Source organism: Heterodontus francisci, chromosome 7 (assembly GCF_036365525.1).
Source record: "Heterodontus francisci isolate sHetFra1 chromosome 7, sHetFra1.hap1, whole genome shotgun sequence".
In the NCBI taxonomy this organism is placed as follows: Eukaryota; Metazoa; Chordata; class Chondrichthyes; order Heterodontiformes; family Heterodontidae; genus Heterodontus; species Heterodontus francisci.
The window spans coordinates 136,746,167-136,763,501 of NC_090377.1; the positions used below are offsets into that span (position 1 = coordinate 136,746,167).

The following is a 17,335-nucleotide window of genomic DNA, read 5'->3' on the forward strand; positions in this document are numbered from 1 at the left end:
GAGTGGGACTGAAACCAACAACCTTTTAACTCAGTGGTGCAAGTTCTCATCAGAGCATGTGATGTACTAATTCTGGGATAGTTTGATGGAAGGAGCTTTATTGTTTATAACTTGTGGTGTACCTTCCCCGAGCGTGTTTGATAGGACAGTGTTGAGGGAGATTTATTTATTTATTTTTTTTACAGATACAGCACTGAAACAGGCCCTTTGGCCCACCGAGTCTGTGCCGACCATCAACCACCCATTTATACTAATCCTACACTAATCCCATATTCCTACCACATCTCCACCTGTCCCTATATTTCCCTACCACCTACCTATACTAGGGGCAATTTATAATGGCCAATTTACCTACCAACCTGCAAGTCTTTGGCATGTGGGAGAAAACCGGAGCACCCGGAGGAAAACCACGCAGACACAGGGAGAACTTGCAAACTCCACACAGGCAGTACCCAGAATTGAACCTGGGTCGCTGGAGCTGTGAGGCTGCGGTGCTAACCACTGCGCCACTGTGCCACCCTCTGTATCTAACCTTTTTTCCCCTTTTTTTAAGCCTTTATACTCCAAGCCCCCTTTATATACATTTTCAATAAATAACTTTATGAAAAACAGATAAATAAAACAAAAAGTCAAATTAAAACAGCGTTGTCTGCATTGATGATGCACTCCAGCTCCTGTGGTGCTCACTGGTCATGGAAGGCCTCAAGCGAACCGGCGGACACTGCATGCTCCTTCTCCAGGGATACCCGGGCGCGAACGTAACCTTGGAAGAGGGGCAGGCAATCAGGGCGGGTGGACCCTCCGACGACCCGCAGCCTGGACCTGTGAATTGCCACCTTGGCCACGCCCAGGAGCAGACTGATGAGGAGATCCTCCTCCCGGCCCAGGCCCAGGCCCCTCCGCACCGGGTGCCCAAAGATCAGAAGCGTGGGGCTGAAGTGCAGCCAGAACTTGAGGAGCAGCCCCTTTAAATACTTAAAGAGGGGCTGCAAGTTCGCACACTCCATGTATACATGAAACACGGAGTCGTCCAGGCCGCAGAAATTACCGGCGGCCAGGGAGTCTGTGAACCTACTTAAAAGTCTATTGCCCTGTGCAACACCCTCCACCCCAGGTCCCCGATGTAAAGGGGGAGGATGCCCATGTAGAGAGACATCCACCGGGGTTTTCTCTCGCTGCCTGATGGCAACACGGACTGCCACGGCTTGTCCGGGCAGCAGATGAGGGCGTGGAAGTGGAGAGTGTGCAGGAGCAGTCCGTACAGGCAACCCCTCTGCACAGTGTGGAATAGCACGGGGGGCATTTCCAAGAGGCGGCACAGGTTGTGTGGAACCAGCTCCCGAGGAGGGTTCCAGGGCCTGGGTCTGATGAGCAGTTCCGGCCGAGCATGGGTCAGCTCGGCTGGGAGCACTCCACACTCCCGAGTCCCCTGATCACCCGCAGTGAGGGACGGCCTTGAGACTTTGGCTACTCCTCCATCATCAGTCCACCCCTGGAGCCGGCTGCTCAGACAGCTGAGGCCCTCTCCTCTGCCGGTGGGGGGAGTGCCCTGACTGGAAGCAACCATGTTCCAGACTCTGAATAGATCCCAGTAAAAGACAGGCAACTCCCTCAGAGAGGCGCGGCTAACGTTCTCCACCAGGAACTGCATGTCATCTTGAAGGCAGTGCCCCTGGCAGACAAAGTACGTTGCCAGCGCACACCATCTGTGAGCGTGCTCAATGTATAGGTATCTCTGCTGGGTCCAAAAGCGGAGAGTCGCAGCCTGGGTATGGACGCACACCAGCTGCCCTCTTCGATCGGGAGACTCAGGACCATGGCAGAGATCCAGTGTTTCCTCTTGCCCCAGAAGAAATCGACAAGCTTCTTCTGGATCTTGGAGGCAAATGCAGGGGGCAGGGCCAAAGTGCCCAATCGGTACCACAGTATCAAGGCCACCAGTTGGTTTACGACCAGCGCTCAGCTAGGAAAGCACTGGGAGCAGTCCTGTCCAGCATCCCAGCCAAGTGGTGACTTACGCCTCCAACACCCGCCAGTTTGCCGGTCAGGCTTCCTCAGCGGTGGACTCCCAGATAGAGGAGGTGCGTGTTGCTCCACACAAAAAGTGTCAACTCCTCCAGTCGGGAGTCCATCCACCACTGACCCACCAGGAGTCCAGAACATTTCTCCCAATTGATCCTCGCAGAGGACCCGGCAGAAAAGGTCTGCTGGCAATTGCGCATCCTCAGCAAGTCATGTGACCATGAGGACTACGTAATCGGCGTAAGCCGTGAGTATGATCCGCATGACCGCCTGCGCAGAACCAAACCCATCAACCTCCTGCGAAGCAAGCACAGGAATGGCTCCACGTAGATGGTACATAATTGGCCGGACATGGGGCAGCCCTGACGCAGGCCTCTCCCAAAACTAAGGACCCGTTAACTTTAACCAGACACTCTGTGGCGGCTTATAAAAGTCGGTCCCTGGCCACAAAATGCGGCCCGAGTCTGAACGCGCGCACAGTCCCTAACAGGTATTCGTGATCCACCCTGTCGAATGCCTTCTCCTGATCAAGGGAGAGAAAGGTGACTGACAGAACAGTCCTCTGGGAAAGATGGATCAGGTCCCAGACTAGATGGATGTTGTCCTGGATGGACTGGACTGGGACCGTGTAGGACTGGTTGGGGTGGATCATGTGGGCCTGCACGGAGCCCAGGCGGGTAGACATAGCCCAGGCAAAGATCTTATAATCCGTGCTGAGGAGGGAGACTGGACACAGTTCTTAAGGAAGCGGAGACTGCCCCACTTAGGCAGCAGGATGATGACCGCCCTGCACCACAAGAGGGGCATCTCCCCAGTTCCCAGACCTTCCCCCAGGACCCGCACATAATCGCCCTCCAGGACATCGCAGAACGCCCTGAGTTCCTCAGGGCGGCGCAGTGGTTAGCACCGCAGCCTCACAGCTCCAGTGACCCGGGTTCAATTCTAGGTACTGCCTGTGTGGAGTTTGCAAGTTCTCCCTGTGTCTGGTTTATTCTGGGGGATAAATAGTGTTTAATTTGGCTATTTTGCAGTTGGTGGGAAACTTTACTAATATGCTATGCCCTGTGGAGTAGTGGGACTGAATTAACAGTGCATTACTCCTGCCTTGGTTGTAGCACCAAGCTTTCAGGTAGTGCATTCCAGATCATCATAACTCACTGAATAAAAGAGTTCTGTTCATCTCACCTCTATTCTTTTGTCAATTGCCTTAAATTTGTGTTCTCTGGTTACCATTCCTCCTACCAGTGGAAACAGTTTCTTCCTATTTACTCTATCAAACCCATTTGTGATTTTAAATCTCCCCTTAACCTTTCCTGCTGTAAAGAGAACAACCCTGGCTTCTTCCGTCAACAACCCCGCTCCTTCCGTCAACAGTCCCAGCTCCTTCCGTCAACAACCCCAGCTCTCCACATAACTGAAGTCCCTCATTTCTGGGACAGTTCTAGTAAAGCCCCTCTGCATATTAAGGCAATTTGTCTATGTCCCCAGTGCTCTCTCCTCTTGGCACAGCAGGGTACAGCTCCAATATCCCATGGGCCTGTGAGGTTGGTACCTGCCCCTAATATTGAAATGACCTTGTGTGTCCTGGGATTCACAAGTGGTCCATGTAACAAGTAGAAGTTCTGTTCACCTCTCTCCCTGCAGCACAGTGCCTGCTTACTAACTTTCTAGATGTGGCAGCTGAAAACTTGTCCATGAATGTTTCAGGAATCCAGTGGGAAGGACCGGTCTGGGTGGAAAAGGGAGCCTTCGCTATTTTGGACCAAACCCTGCAATGGATCCCATCATTACACGGTAAGAAGACAACAACAGTTACTTGTTTATAATAAGGAATCTTGCATGTGCTTTAAGTCCTGTATATTGTAATTGTTACAATACAGGTCAATCCTGGTCAATCTACAGTAAGAAATAAAGGCACAGGTGACCAGAAAGCAGCCCACTTGATCTTCGCCCCATCCACAACCTTCAACAATCACTCCCTGCACTGATGCACAGTGGCAGCAATGTGTACCATCAACAAGATGCACTGCAGCAACTCACCAAGGCTCTTTCAACAGCACCTTCCAAACCCGCGACCTCTACCACCTAGAAGGACAAGGGCAGCAAATGCATGGGAACACCACCACCTGCAAGGTCTCTTCCAAGCCACAGACTATCTTGACTTGAAACTATATTCATTCACTGGCGCTGGGTCAAAATCCTGGAACTCCCTTCCTAACAGCACTGTGGGTGTACCAATCCCACATGGACTGCAGCAGTTCAGGAAGGCAGCTCACCACCACCTTCTCAAAGACAAATAGGGATGGGCAATAAATGCTGTCCTAGCCAGCGATGCCCACATCCCATGAACGAATAAAAAGAAAGTTAACAAAATGTAACATAACCTCCTTGCCCTTGTACTCGATGCCCCTATTAATAAAGCTCAGGATACTGTATGCTTTATTAACTGCACTCTCAACCTGTCCTTCCATCGTCAATGATTTATACACATATACACCCAGGTCCCTCTGTTCCTGCAACCCCTTTAGAATTATACCCTTTATTTTAAATTGTCTCTCCATGTTCTTCCTAGCAAAATTAATCACTTCACATTTCTCCACATTGAATTTCATCTGCCATCTGTCTGCCCATTCCACCAACTTGTCTATGTCCTTTTGAAGTTCTGCACAATCCTCTTCACAGTTCACAATGCTTCCAAGTTTCATATCGTCTTCAAACTTTGAAATTGTGCCCTGTACATCAAGATCTAGGTCATTAATATGTATCAGGAAAAGCATGTCTACAGAAGTCTTTGGGACTTTTATGTTAGCTGCCAGTCTCTTTTCATGCTCTCTCTTTGCTTCTCTTATTTGCTTTTTCACTTCCCCTCTGGACCTTCTATATTCAGCCTGGTTCTCAATAATATTTTCTACCTAGCATCTGTAATAAGCACATTTTTCTTCTTTACCTTAATTTCTATCTCTTTTGTCATCCAGGGAGCTCTGGCTTTGTTTACCCTACCTTTCCCTTTTGACAGAATATACCTTGACTGTGCCCAAATCACCTCTTCTTTGAAGGTAGCCCATTGTTCAGCAGCTTGTGACATTTACAAAAAGCTCGCCGGAAAACCCCTAGTCTGTTGGGAAATGGCTGTTCCCGATGTCAGCAGCTTTTTAAAAGAACTGATCAACCATCTGCTGAGCGTTCTGCTCTCTGCAACTGTGTGAGACAGAGGGGGAGAGACAGAGAGAGGGGAGGGAACAGAGAGAGGGAGGGGGAATGAAGAGAAAGGGAGACAGAGAGAGATAAAGGGGGTCAGAGAGAGAGAGAAAGTGGGAGAGAGGGGGGAGAGACAGCGAGAGAGAGGAGGGAACAGAGATAGAGGGGTGACAAAGAGACAGTGGGGACAAAGAGAGAGTGGGGAACACTGAGTGGAGGACTGGGAAGACTAAACAGGGGGCAGGGAACACTGGAGACACGGGATGGTGAGAGAGGGGGGAGAGATACAGGGAGTGGGGGTGGAGAGGGACAGTGAGAGAGGGGGGAGAAGGAAACAGAAAGAGGGGAAGAGGGAGTTAGAGAGACGGACAGACAGAGAGGGGGAGAGAGAGAGACAAAGAGTTGAGAGAGGCGGAAGAGAGAACCTATATCCGAACATACGAATTAGGAGCAGGAGTAGGCCACTCAAGCCTGCTCGGCCATTCAATAAGTTCATGGCTGATCTGATTACTCCACATTTCCACCTACCCCCGATAATCTTCCACCCCCTTGCTTGTCAAGAATCAAGAGAAAGAATCACAGAGTCATTTACTTACAGCACACAAAAAGGTAATTCTGTCCATCAAACCCATGCTGGCTCTCCATTGAGCTATGCAGTCACTCTCACTCCCTGGCTCGATCCCCGTGGCCCTGCAAGACTGTTTCTCTCAGGTGACCATCCAATTTCCTCTTGAAGTCATTGATCGTCCCCACTTTCACCACACTTGTGGGCAGTGAGTTCCAGGTCATTACCACCCTCTGTGTAAAAAAGTGCTTCCTCATAGTTCCCCTTGATCTTTTGCACAAAACTTTCAATCTGTGTCCCCTAGTCTCAGAGGGGTTAGAGAGGGATGGAAGAGAGAACGAGCACACACAGAGCGCTAGGGGAGCGGGGGGAGAGATCAAGCTCTTTCCTGAAAGATGTACATCTATCCAGAATATGCTGCATCGCTACATCAAGTGTGCGGGCAGAGATTGACTGCAAGCAAAAATAATGCCAGGTATGCCACTAAATCAATTTTCAATATAGTGACGAGAAAGTAAGTCAGTAAGTAAGTCTTCTCATTTAAAGCTTCTTCACAAAAATGCACATTTAAGAACAAAGAACAGTACAGCACAGGAACAGGCCATTCGGCCCTCCAAGCCTGCTCTGATCGTGATGCCTGTCTAAACTAAAACCTTCTGCACTTCCAGGGTCCGTATCCCTCTATCCCCATCCTATTTGTCAAGATGCCTCTTAAACGTCGCTATCGTACCTGCTTCAACCACCTCCCCCGGCAGCAAGTTCCAGGCACTCACCACCCTCTGCGTAAAAAACTTGCCTCGCACATCCCCTCTAAACTTTGCCCCTCGCACCTTAAACCTATGTCCCCTTGTAACTGACTCTTCCACCCTGGGAAAAAGCTTCTGACTATCCACTCTGTCCATGCCACTCATAACTTTGTAAACCTCTATCAGGTTGCCCCTCCACCTCCGTCGTTCCAGTGGAAACAATCCAAGTTTATCCAACCTCTCCTCATAGCTAATACCCTCCAGACTAGCCAACATCCTGGTAAACCTCTTCTGTACCCTCTCCAAAGCCTCCACGTTCTTCTGGGAGTGTGGCGACCAGAATTGTACGCAATATTCTAAGTGTGGCCTAACTAAGGTTCTGTACAGCTGCAGCATGATTTGCCAATTTGTATACTCTATGCCCCGACCGATGAAGGCAAGCATGCCGTATGCCTTCTTGACTACCTTATCCACCTGCGTTGCCACTTTCAGTGACCTGTGAACCTGTAGGCCCAAATCTCTCTGCCTGTCAGTACTCCTAAGGGTTCTCCCATTTACTGTATACTTCCCACCTGTATTCTTTTGGGCCTCCTTATCTCGAGAGACAATGGATACGCGCCTGGAGGTGGTCAGTGGTTTGTGAAGCAGCGCCTGGAGTGGCTATAAAGGCCAATTCTGGAGTGACAGGCTCTTCCACAGGTGCTGCAGAGAAATTTGTTTGTTGGGGCTGTTGCACAGTTGGCTCTCCCCTTGCGCCTCTGTCTTTTTTCCTGCCAACTACTAAGTCTCTTCGACTCGCCACAATTTAGCCCTGTCTTTATGGCTGCCCGCCAGCTCTGGCGAATGCTGGCAACTGACTCCCACGACTTCTAATCAATGTCACACGATTTCATGTCGCGTTTGCAGACGTCTTTATAACGGAGACATGGACGGCCGGTGGGTCTGATACCAGTGGCGAGCTCGCTGTACAATGTGTCTTTGGGGATCCTGCCATCTTCCATGCGGCTCACATGACCAAGCCATCTCAAGCGCCGCTGACTCAGTAGTGTGTATAAGCTGGGGATGTTGGCCGCTTCAAGGACTTCTGTGTTGGAGATATAGTCCTGCCACCTGATGCCAAGTATTCTCCGAAGGCAGCGAAGATGGAATGAATTGAGACGTCGCTCTTGGCTGGCATACGTTGTCCAGGCCTCGCTGCCGTAGAGCAAGGTACTGAGGACACAGGCCTGATACACTCGGACTTTTGTGTTCCGTGTCAGTGCGCCATTTTCCCACACTCTCTTGGCCAGTCTGAACATAGCAGTGGAAGCCTTACCCATGCGCTTGTTGATTTCTGCATCTAGAGACAGGTTACTGGTGATAGTTGAGCCTAGGTAGGTGAACTCTTGAACCACTTCCAGAGCGTGGTCGCCAATATTGATGGATGGAGCATTTCTGACATCCTGCCCCATGATGTTCGTTTTCTTGAGGCTGATGGTTAGGCCAAATTCATTGCAGGCAGACGCAAACCTGTCGATGAGACTCTGCAGGCATTCTTCAGTGTGAGATGTTAAAGCAGCATCGTCAGCAAAGAGGAGTTCTCTGATGAGGACTTTCCGTACTTTGGACTTCGCTCTTAGACGGGCAAGGTTGAACAACCTGCCCCCTGATCTTGTGTGGAGGAAAATTCCTTCTTCAGAGGATTTGAACGCATGTGAAAGCAGCAGGGAGAAGAAAATCCCAAAAAGTGTGGGTGCGAGAACACAGCCCTGTTTCACACCACTCAGGATAGGAAAGGGCTCTGATGAGGAGCCACCATGTTGAATTGTGCCTTTCATATTGTCATGGAATGAGGTGATGATACTTAGTAGCTTTGGTGGACATCCGATCTTTTCTAGTAGTCTGAAGAGACCACGTCTGCTGACGAGGTCAAAGGCTTTGGTGAGATCAATGAAAGCAATGTAGAGGGGCATCTGTTGTTCACGGCATTTCTCCTGTATCTGACGAAGGGAGAACAGCATGTCAATAGTCGATCTCTCTGCACGAAAGCCACACTGTGCCTCAGGGTAGACGCGCTCGGCCAGCTTCTGGAGCCTGTTCAGAGCGACTCGAGCAAAGACTTTCCCCACTATGCTGAGCAGGGAGATTCCACGGTAGTTGTTGCAGTCACCGCGGTCACCTTTGTTTTTATAGAGGGTGATGATGTTGGCATCGCGCATGTCCTGGGATACTGCTCCCTCGTCCCAGCACAGGCATAGCAGTTCATGTAGTGCTGAGAGTATAGCAGGCTTGGCACTCTTGATTATTTCAGGGGTAATGCTGTCCTTCCCAGGGGCTTTTCCGCTGGCTAGGAATCAATGGCATCACTGAGTTCCGATTTGGTTGGCTGTATGTCCAGCTCATCCATGACTGGTAGAGGCTGGGCTGCATTGAGGGCAGTCTCAGTGACAGCATTCTCCCTGGAGTACAGTTCTAGGTAGTGCTCAACCCAGCGGTCCATCTGTTTGCGTTGGTCAGTGATTATGTCCCCCGATTTAGATTTGAGGGGGGTGATCTTCTTGATGGTTGGCCCAAGAGCTCTCTTCATGCCATCATACATTCCTCTGATGTTTCCGGTGTCTGAGGCCAGCTGAATATGACTGCATAGGTGTTGCCAGTAGTCGTTTGCGCAACGCCTAGCTGTTCTTTGTGCAGTACTTCTGGCTGCTTTAAGTGCTGCGGATGTTAAATCGCTGGGGGCTTTCTTGTAGTTCAAAAGTGCAATGCGCTTAGCGGCTATGACAGGTTCCAGCTCTTCATTATGAGATTGAAACCAGTCTGCATTTCTCTTCGCACTTTTGCCGTAGGTGGTCAAAGCTGACTCATAGATGGCGTCTCTGATGTGGGCCCACTTGGTCTCAGCATCCCCTGTGGGAGTGTTTTGAAGGGCTGTTACAAGTGAATTTAGAAATTTTTGTAACAGCTGTGGGTGAGAAATTCTGCTCGTGTTGATGCGCGGGTGGCCCTTCTGCTTGGAATGATGCAACTTCTTTGGTCTGAGTCTAACCTTGCTGCACACCAGGGAGTGGTCGGTGTCGCAGTCCGCACTGTGGAAGCTGCGTGTGATTTGAACACTGTTTAAGGCGGCTCGCCTTGTGACAATGAGGTCTAGCTGGTGCCAACGACGTGATCTTGGGTGCCTCCATGAAACCTGGTGACAGGGTTTAGTGTGAAAGAACGAGTTGGTGATGCAGAGGTTATGATAGGTACACAACTCAAGCAGTCTCTGCCCGTTCTCATTCATCCTTCCAACGCCATAGCGCCCAAGGCAGGAGGGCCATGAGTCATGGTCGGCCCCAACCCTGGCATTAAAGTCCCCCAGCAGGAATAGGTGTTCGGTGTTGGGGATGCTGCTAATGATGTTATGGAGTTGTTCATAGAACTGGTCTTTAGCTTCAGGTGCGGAACAGAGTGTTGGAGCATAGATGCTGAGTAGGTGTACTGGACCAGAGGTGGTGAGCAGTCGGATGGACAGTATGCGTTCCGAGCCATTTGAGGGAGGCTCTATCATGCTGAGCAAGGAGTTTCTGATGGCGAAGCCCACTCCATGCTGTCTTGGTTCTTCAGGATCCCTGCCCTGCCAGAAGAAGGTGTAGTCTTGCTCTGCTAGAGAGCCACTCGCGGGGAGGCGAGTCTCCTGAAGTGCTGCAATGTCCACATTGAGTCTACTGAGCTCGTTGTTAATGGTGGCGGTCTTCCGAGAATCGTTGATTTGTGTAAGGTCTTCCGACAGGCCAGGACACATAGTTCTGACGTTCCAGCTTGCAAAGCGAAGGGCTGGTACCTTCTTTCCTTTTTTCATGTTGTTTGGTGCGGTGTATCAGTCCACCTTTCGGGCAATGACCCTGAGCTCCAAGCACCCATTGAAGCAGGCAGACTGTGGCGGGACAGAACCTTATTGACCGGGGGCTGCCCGGTTTGAGGCGGGCGGTAGCTGTCCAGTGAGGTGCAATGACCTCTCCCACCGACAAAGGCAACCCGTGGCGCCCAGTTTCTACGCCAATTTATCTGGACTTATAACCCGTAACTGCTGCCTTCCGTGTTGTTTCAGTCGCTGTGAGGCAACTATGGAGTGACCTCTCCATGGCGCATGCCTGGGCAAATTTATGGAGGTTGAGAGTTGCCCAGTCGTCAAAACCCCCCTCTCGGCCTTTCTGGTGGGGTCCAAAGGAGTGCAGGACACGACGTTTGGCACCAGTATGGCTGCAGGAACTGCCGGAAACATGGCAAAGGTGACACATGACCGCCTACGGGGTTCCGCTCCGGATTTTCTGTTAGGGTTTACTCCCTTAGCCTTGGTCTCTCCCGAGACGCCCACAAGGCAGTGGGGTTGTTGGGGCCCCTACACAGGTGTAGGATGGTGCCGGTGGGAGGAGGGGATGCAAGGGGGAGGGGTAGAGGGAGGGGGTGGGGGGGGGTGCAGGGGAAGGGGGTGCGGGGTGAAGATGGTGCGAGGGGGGGGCGGGCTGGGACGGGGTTGTGAGGGGGTGAGCTGAGAGGGTGGAGCAGGGAAGGGGACGGGGGTGGGGGGGGTGGAAGGGGGGTAAAGGGGGGGGGAGGGGGGGTGGAATCTGGTGCAGGTAATAAGCCATTTCCTCAGTGCCCACCATCGACGTCCGGAAAGCTCATCCACGTCCTTCGGGAGGTGAAGCATCATTTGGCAGACTTAGAGGTGATTACATTTGTTAGGGGTTTTTTTTTGCAGTGGTTTAAATAAAGGCATGCAGCATTGCCGACAGTGCGCTGCAGATGCTCTCCGAGCCATCTCCCGCGGGCGCTTTTGAAGTTGCGGCCGGGGGGGCCGTTCGTGGATGTTTTGGGTGTTCGGGGCACCTTTTCACAGGACTTCTCTCGGGTCCCGCAGCTCCTTCTTCACCTCAATGGACTTACCGCATGCCGTGGCTGCAGACACTCTGGACTGTGAAGACAGCAGGATCGGAGATTAAAGTATCACCAGCTGTGCTCGTCAGTTTCATCCGGATCAATTTCATTGAGAAAACAAAGAGCAGGTGTGGCTGGGGGAGGGCAGTATTAGATCTTCCAAAATGCATTACTTCACATTTGTCCGGATTAAACTCCATCTGCCATTTCTCCGCCCAAGTCTCCAACTGATCTATATCCTGCTGTATCCTCTGACAATCCTCATCACTATCCGCAACTCCACCAACCTTTGTGTCGTCCGCAAGCTTACTAATCAGACCAACTACATTTTCCTCCAAATCATTTATATATACTACAAACAGCAAAGGTCCCAGCACTGATCCCTGCAGAACACCACTAGTCACAGCCCTCCATTCAGAAAAGCACCCTTCCACTGCTACCCTCTGTCTTCTATGACCGAGCCAGTTCTGTATCCATCTTGCCAGCTCACCTCTGATCCCGTGTGACTTCACGTTTTATACCAGTCTGCCATGAGGGACCTTGTCAAAGGCTTTACTGAAGTCCATGTAGACAACATCCACTGCCCTTCCTTCATCAATCATCTTTGTCACTTCCTCAAAAAACTCAATCAAGTTAGTGAGACACGACCTCCCCTTCACAAAGCCATGCTGCCTCTCGCTAATAAGTCCATTTGTTTCCAAATGGGAGTAAATACTGTCCCGAAGAATCCTCTCCAATAATTTCCCTACCACTGACGTAAGGCTCACCGGCCTGTAATTTCCTGGATTATCCTTGCAACCCTTCTTAAACAAAGGCACAACATTGGCTATTCTCCAGTCCTCTGGGACCTCACCTGTAGCCAATGAGGATACAAAGATTTCTGTCAAGGCCCCAGCAATTTCCTCCTTGCCTCCCTCAGTATTCTGGGGTAGATCCCATCAGGCCCTGGGGACTTATCTACCATAACGTTTTTCAAGATGCCCAACACGTCCTTTTTGATATCGACATGACCCAGACTATCTACGCTCCCTTCCCTCGACTCATCATCCACCAAGTCTTTGTTTTTTGTTATTTTTGTTGTTGTTTTTATTAGATAGATAAATTTTTAATGCCTTTATCTTTCGAAATTTGCTCACCGAGCCCCCCAGGGCCGAGCAAAATCGTAATGTGTCCCTCTGCCCGAAAAGGTTGGACAACCCTGCTCTACACCCTTCCCACTAATTGGTGCCTATAGACAACACCGAGCAATGTAACTGCACCTATTTTGTTCCTTAGCTCTAGCAAAATTGATACTGTCCTTGACCCCTCTGGGACATCCTCTTCCTACAGAACTGCAATGCTCTCCTTAATCAATTCTGCCACCCCTCCCTTTTTTCTCTTTCCTATCTTTCCTGAACAACTTGTATCCAGGAATATTTAACACCCATCCCTGTCCTTCTTTAAGCCAGGTCTCTGGTATAGCTGAAACATCATATTTCCACATGGCAATCTGCGCTTGTAACTCACCAATCTTACTAATCACACTCTATACATTCACATACATGCACATTAACCCTGATTTAGACTTTATTTCTTTCTCCCTCACTCTGACTCCACCTATTAAATTACTGTTCCTTTTTCTAGTACTATCTATCTCTCCCAGTATTCCCTGCACCTTGGTGTTCCTCTCTGAAATTATCTCTTGGTTCCCACATCACTGCCAAGTTAGTTTAAACCCTCCCAACAGCTCTAGCAAAACCCCACCGCAAGGAACTCAGTCCCAGCTCTATTTAGGTGCAGCCCATCCGGCCTGTACAGGTCCCATCTCCCCCAGAGCCAGTCCCAATGGAATCTAAAGCCCTCCCTCCTGCACCATCTTTCCAGCCACACGTTCATCTGCTTTATACTCCTGTTTCAATACTCATTTCCGCGTGGTACTGGGAGTAATCCGGAGATTACTACTTTTGAGGTTCTGTTCGCTAATTTCCTACCTAGCTCCCTGAATTCTGACTGCAGGACATCTCTCTTTCTGTCTATGCTGTTGATATCAATGTGGACCATGACTGCTGGCTGTTCACCCTCCCCCCTCAGGATGCTCTGCAGCCACTCAGCAACATCCTAGACCCTGGCACCACAGAGGCAACATACCATCCTGGATTCACATCTGCAGCCACAGAAACACCTATTTATTCCCCTAACTATCGAATCTCCTATCACTATCGCTCTTTCCATTTTCCTTGTACACCCCTGTACAGCTGAGCCACCCATGGTGACATGGACTTGGCTCTGGCTGCACTCCCCAGGTGAACATTTGGAGCGGCACAGTGGCGCAGTGGTTAGCACCGCAGCCTCATAGCTCCAGCGACCCGGGTTCAATTCTGGGTACTGCCTGTGTGGAGTTTGCAAGTTCTCCCTGTGTCTGTGTGGGTTTCCTCCGGGTGCTCCGGTTTCCTCCCACATGCCAAAGACTTGCAGGTTGATAGGTAAATTGGCCATTATAAATTGCCCCTAGTATAGGTAGGTGGTAGGGAAATATAGGGACAGGTGGAGATGTGGTAGGAATATGGAATTAGTGTCGGATTAGTATAAATGGGTGGTTGATGGTCGGCACAGACTCGGTGGGCCGAAGGACCTGTTTCAGTGCTGTATCTCTAAACTAAACTAAACTAAACATCACTTACCTCATTATTCAGAACTGAATACTGGTTAGAGAGTGAGATGCCTGTTTCTTCTTGACTGTCTTTTGATCACCCAGTCCCTCTCTCCCTGCATACTCTTAAGCTGTGGGGTGACCACATCTGTAAACGTGCTATCCATGTCGCTCTCCTCCTCATGGTCCTCTCATTATCCAATGAACACACATGCTCACTTTTCAGCAGTGATCAATGCAGCTGAAGTTGAACTGTGGATAATTTCCCCCCTTCTTGCTGCACTCCCCTAGTGCTGGGATCACCTGATGTATATGGCTCAGTACCAGGCTAAGTGGTACACCTCCACACAAAGGCCTAGATTATAGGATCAGGCTGAATGCCAACCGAAGGAGTTGGAGTTGCCCCAGCAATGTGTCACTAAACGGGGCTGATTGTCTGGAACAACACCATGCGGGAACTGTGTGAAATTGCAGTCCTGGACCCAGCCTCAGTAAACAGGACTGCACTTTATCAGATAGAATATTTTGCATCCAAAAGCCCAGTATGGATCCCAGGAGGCAACCCTCTATGCTGGGAAACTCATCACACTGTGGTGAATACAACCATTCCTGAATACAACAGACAATGGTTAGAGAGGGAGTCATCGTGTTACAAGGGAATGCATTAATGACCTGACATTTTACTAACACTCAATAGGTGCAATGCTTCCTTTCTGTTACAGCTTTAAGAGGAACTCAGATAACTCGGTCGCAGTAAAAGGTGCCAAGCAGGTGCTGGAGTTTCTTGTTGTCCAGTATCCAGGTGAAGAATGGACCCTGCCTGCGGTATGTTCCATTGTGTGGTAATAAATACAAGAAAAGTAGCCAAACGGTATAAAACAAGCCAGTTGAAAATCTATAATATAGTAAAAATCTTATGTATGCATGCATACACGGCTACGGGCCAAGTGCTGGAAAATGGGATTAGAATAGATAGGTGCTTGATAGCTGGCACGGACACGATGGGCCAAAGGGCCTGTTTTTGTGCAGTATAACTCTATGACTCTCTGTCAACTATTCCATTATAAATGCCAATGTCCTTATTTATAATGAACACTTGCTATGTACACTTGCCACGGTGTAATTGCACTCTCCCAACCGCTGCAGGCCGACCCATTTGTGTTCACGGATTGCCAGTCATGCTTTGAGCCTTCATGAGGCCCATGCCCCAAAATTGCTGACTGGGATCTTTCAACTGCATAGTCCCACCCATCCAACCAGTTCATCACATGGACTGTAACCCCTGATGCACTCCAATACTTATTATATTTACTCCATGTATCCTCAGAGCAACATATATTCATACCAGTTAACCTAGCACTCACCTCTTTATCAGACTGAATAAAAACACTGTAACAATGTACTGATGACACCAAACGGTAAAAATGCATGAATGATGATAGACTGTAAAAATGCACCAATGATGATGCAGAGTAACGATACACTAGTGACAGTGCACTGCAATAATGCACTAATAATGATACATGTGTTTATCGTGGCTTTAATGTAGTAAAACCTCCCAAGACATTTCACAATCGTGTTATTGAACAAAATTTGATACTGAGCCACACAGGGGGATATCAGCTCAGATGACCAAAAGCTTGGTCAAAGAGATAGGTTTTAAGAAGTGGCTTAAAGGAGGAAGGCAAGGTGATGAAGTTCAGGGAGGGAATTTCAGAGCTTAGGGCCTAAGCAGGTGAAGGTATAGCTGCCAATGATGGAGCACTAAAAATTAGATATGTGCAAGAGGCCAGAATTGGAGGAACACAGAGGTCTGAGAGTATTACAGGGCTGGAGATGATGACAGAGATAGGGATGGATTGGAAATTAAGAATGAGAATTTTAAAACTGAAGCATTGCTGGAGTGGGAGTCAATGTAGGTCAGTGAGCACAGGGGTGAGGAGTGAATGGAACCTGGTGCAAGTTAGGAATTAGTTTTGAATGAGTTCCTGCTTACAGAGGGTGGAAGATGCAAGGCTGGCCAGGAGAGCATTGTAATAGTCAAGGTTAGAGATAACAAAGGCATGGATGAGAGTTTTAGCAGCAGATGCACTAAGGCAGGGTCAGAGTCAGACACTCATACTGAGGTGGAAGTACACAGTCTTGGTGATGAAGCCATGTGTGGTTGGAAGCTTGTTTCAGGGTCAAATATGGCATCAAGGTTACGTACGGTCAGGTTCAGCCTCAGACAGTTGCCAGAGATGTGTGGTATAAATATAAAGAGAAATCCAGAGGTAAGGAAAGATGTGGGCCCATTAAAGACAGAAGCAGGTGAGACAATAATGTGAAAGATGGAACTGGCAGACTAATTAAATGAATTCTTTGGGATCTGTTTTCACGTTGGAAGAAACTTAGTGGATTTAATATGTTAAAAATGTAATGAAGAATGACAAATTTCCAAGACCTGGTGGGAATTCGAAGAAATAGGTGATAAAATTGTAGATCTGTTCGTGATAATGTTTGAAAACGCTCCAGATTGAGGAATTGTGCTCTTGGATTTTAAAATGACAAATACCACTCTTAAAATGGGAGAGGGGGGCGGAACCAGGTAACTGCCAGTTGAACATGAGCTGTGGTGAAGTTACTAGAATGTATAATCAGAGACAAAGGGCTGAATTTGCATTCAGGATGGGGAGCCTGGCTTCGGGATCGTTTCCTGATCCCGCTCGATGTTACTGCAGTTTTAAGGAGGCGGCCAATAAGTGGCCCGCTGGCATGTTCACTATTCAATTAGGGACGGCGGATGTGTTGAAGAGGCAGGAAGTAGATGTAGCGGGCTCCATTTAAAGGGCACTCAGCAGCTAGGATCATCAATGCTGCCAACCTGGGTGATGGCAGAGGCCAAAACGCAGTGGAGCAGCAACACCCTCATGATTTCTCGAGGCTTCTCAGGGGATGCTGTTAGAGGCGGTGATCACATACAAGGCAGGTCTTTCTGAAGCAGCATTGGGCAATTCATGGCCAAATGTCAGAGTTCCCTGAGGCAGCGCAGAGATGGAAACCCGTTAACAAACCGGCAGCGGCTCGGCATTACCAATTCCCCGGCATGGCCTTTTCCAAACCTCCCTCTGCCTCGGGATGAATATTCAGTACAGAGTTCCTGAGGACTTGGAAGAGTATGAGTGGATCAGAGAGTCAACAGAGGGGCAGCACAGCGGCGCAGTGGTTAGCACCACTGCCTCACAGCTCCAGCAACCCGGGTTCAATTCTGGGTGCTGCCTGTGCAGAGTTTGCACG

At 49.4% G+C, this 17,335-nt stretch overlaps 1 protein-coding gene across 7 annotated transcripts in view; it reads left to right on the top strand.

Annotated features, from left to right (window-relative positions):
• The window catches only part of trpm2 (transient receptor potential cation channel, subfamily M, member 2), a 347,573-nt gene that overhangs the window by 304,894 nt on the left and 25,344 nt on the right, over positions 1-17,335 (top strand). For all 7 annotated transcript variants that reach the window (XM_068036234.1, XM_068036230.1, XM_068036236.1 and 4 more), the window contains exons 30-31: positions 3,730-3,816; positions 14,782-14,884. In XM_068036234.1, coding sequence (XP_067892335.1) covers positions 3,730-3,816; positions 14,782-14,884 — 190 coding nt within the window. The remainder of the gene's footprint in view (positions 1-3,729; positions 3,817-14,781; positions 14,885-17,335) is intronic.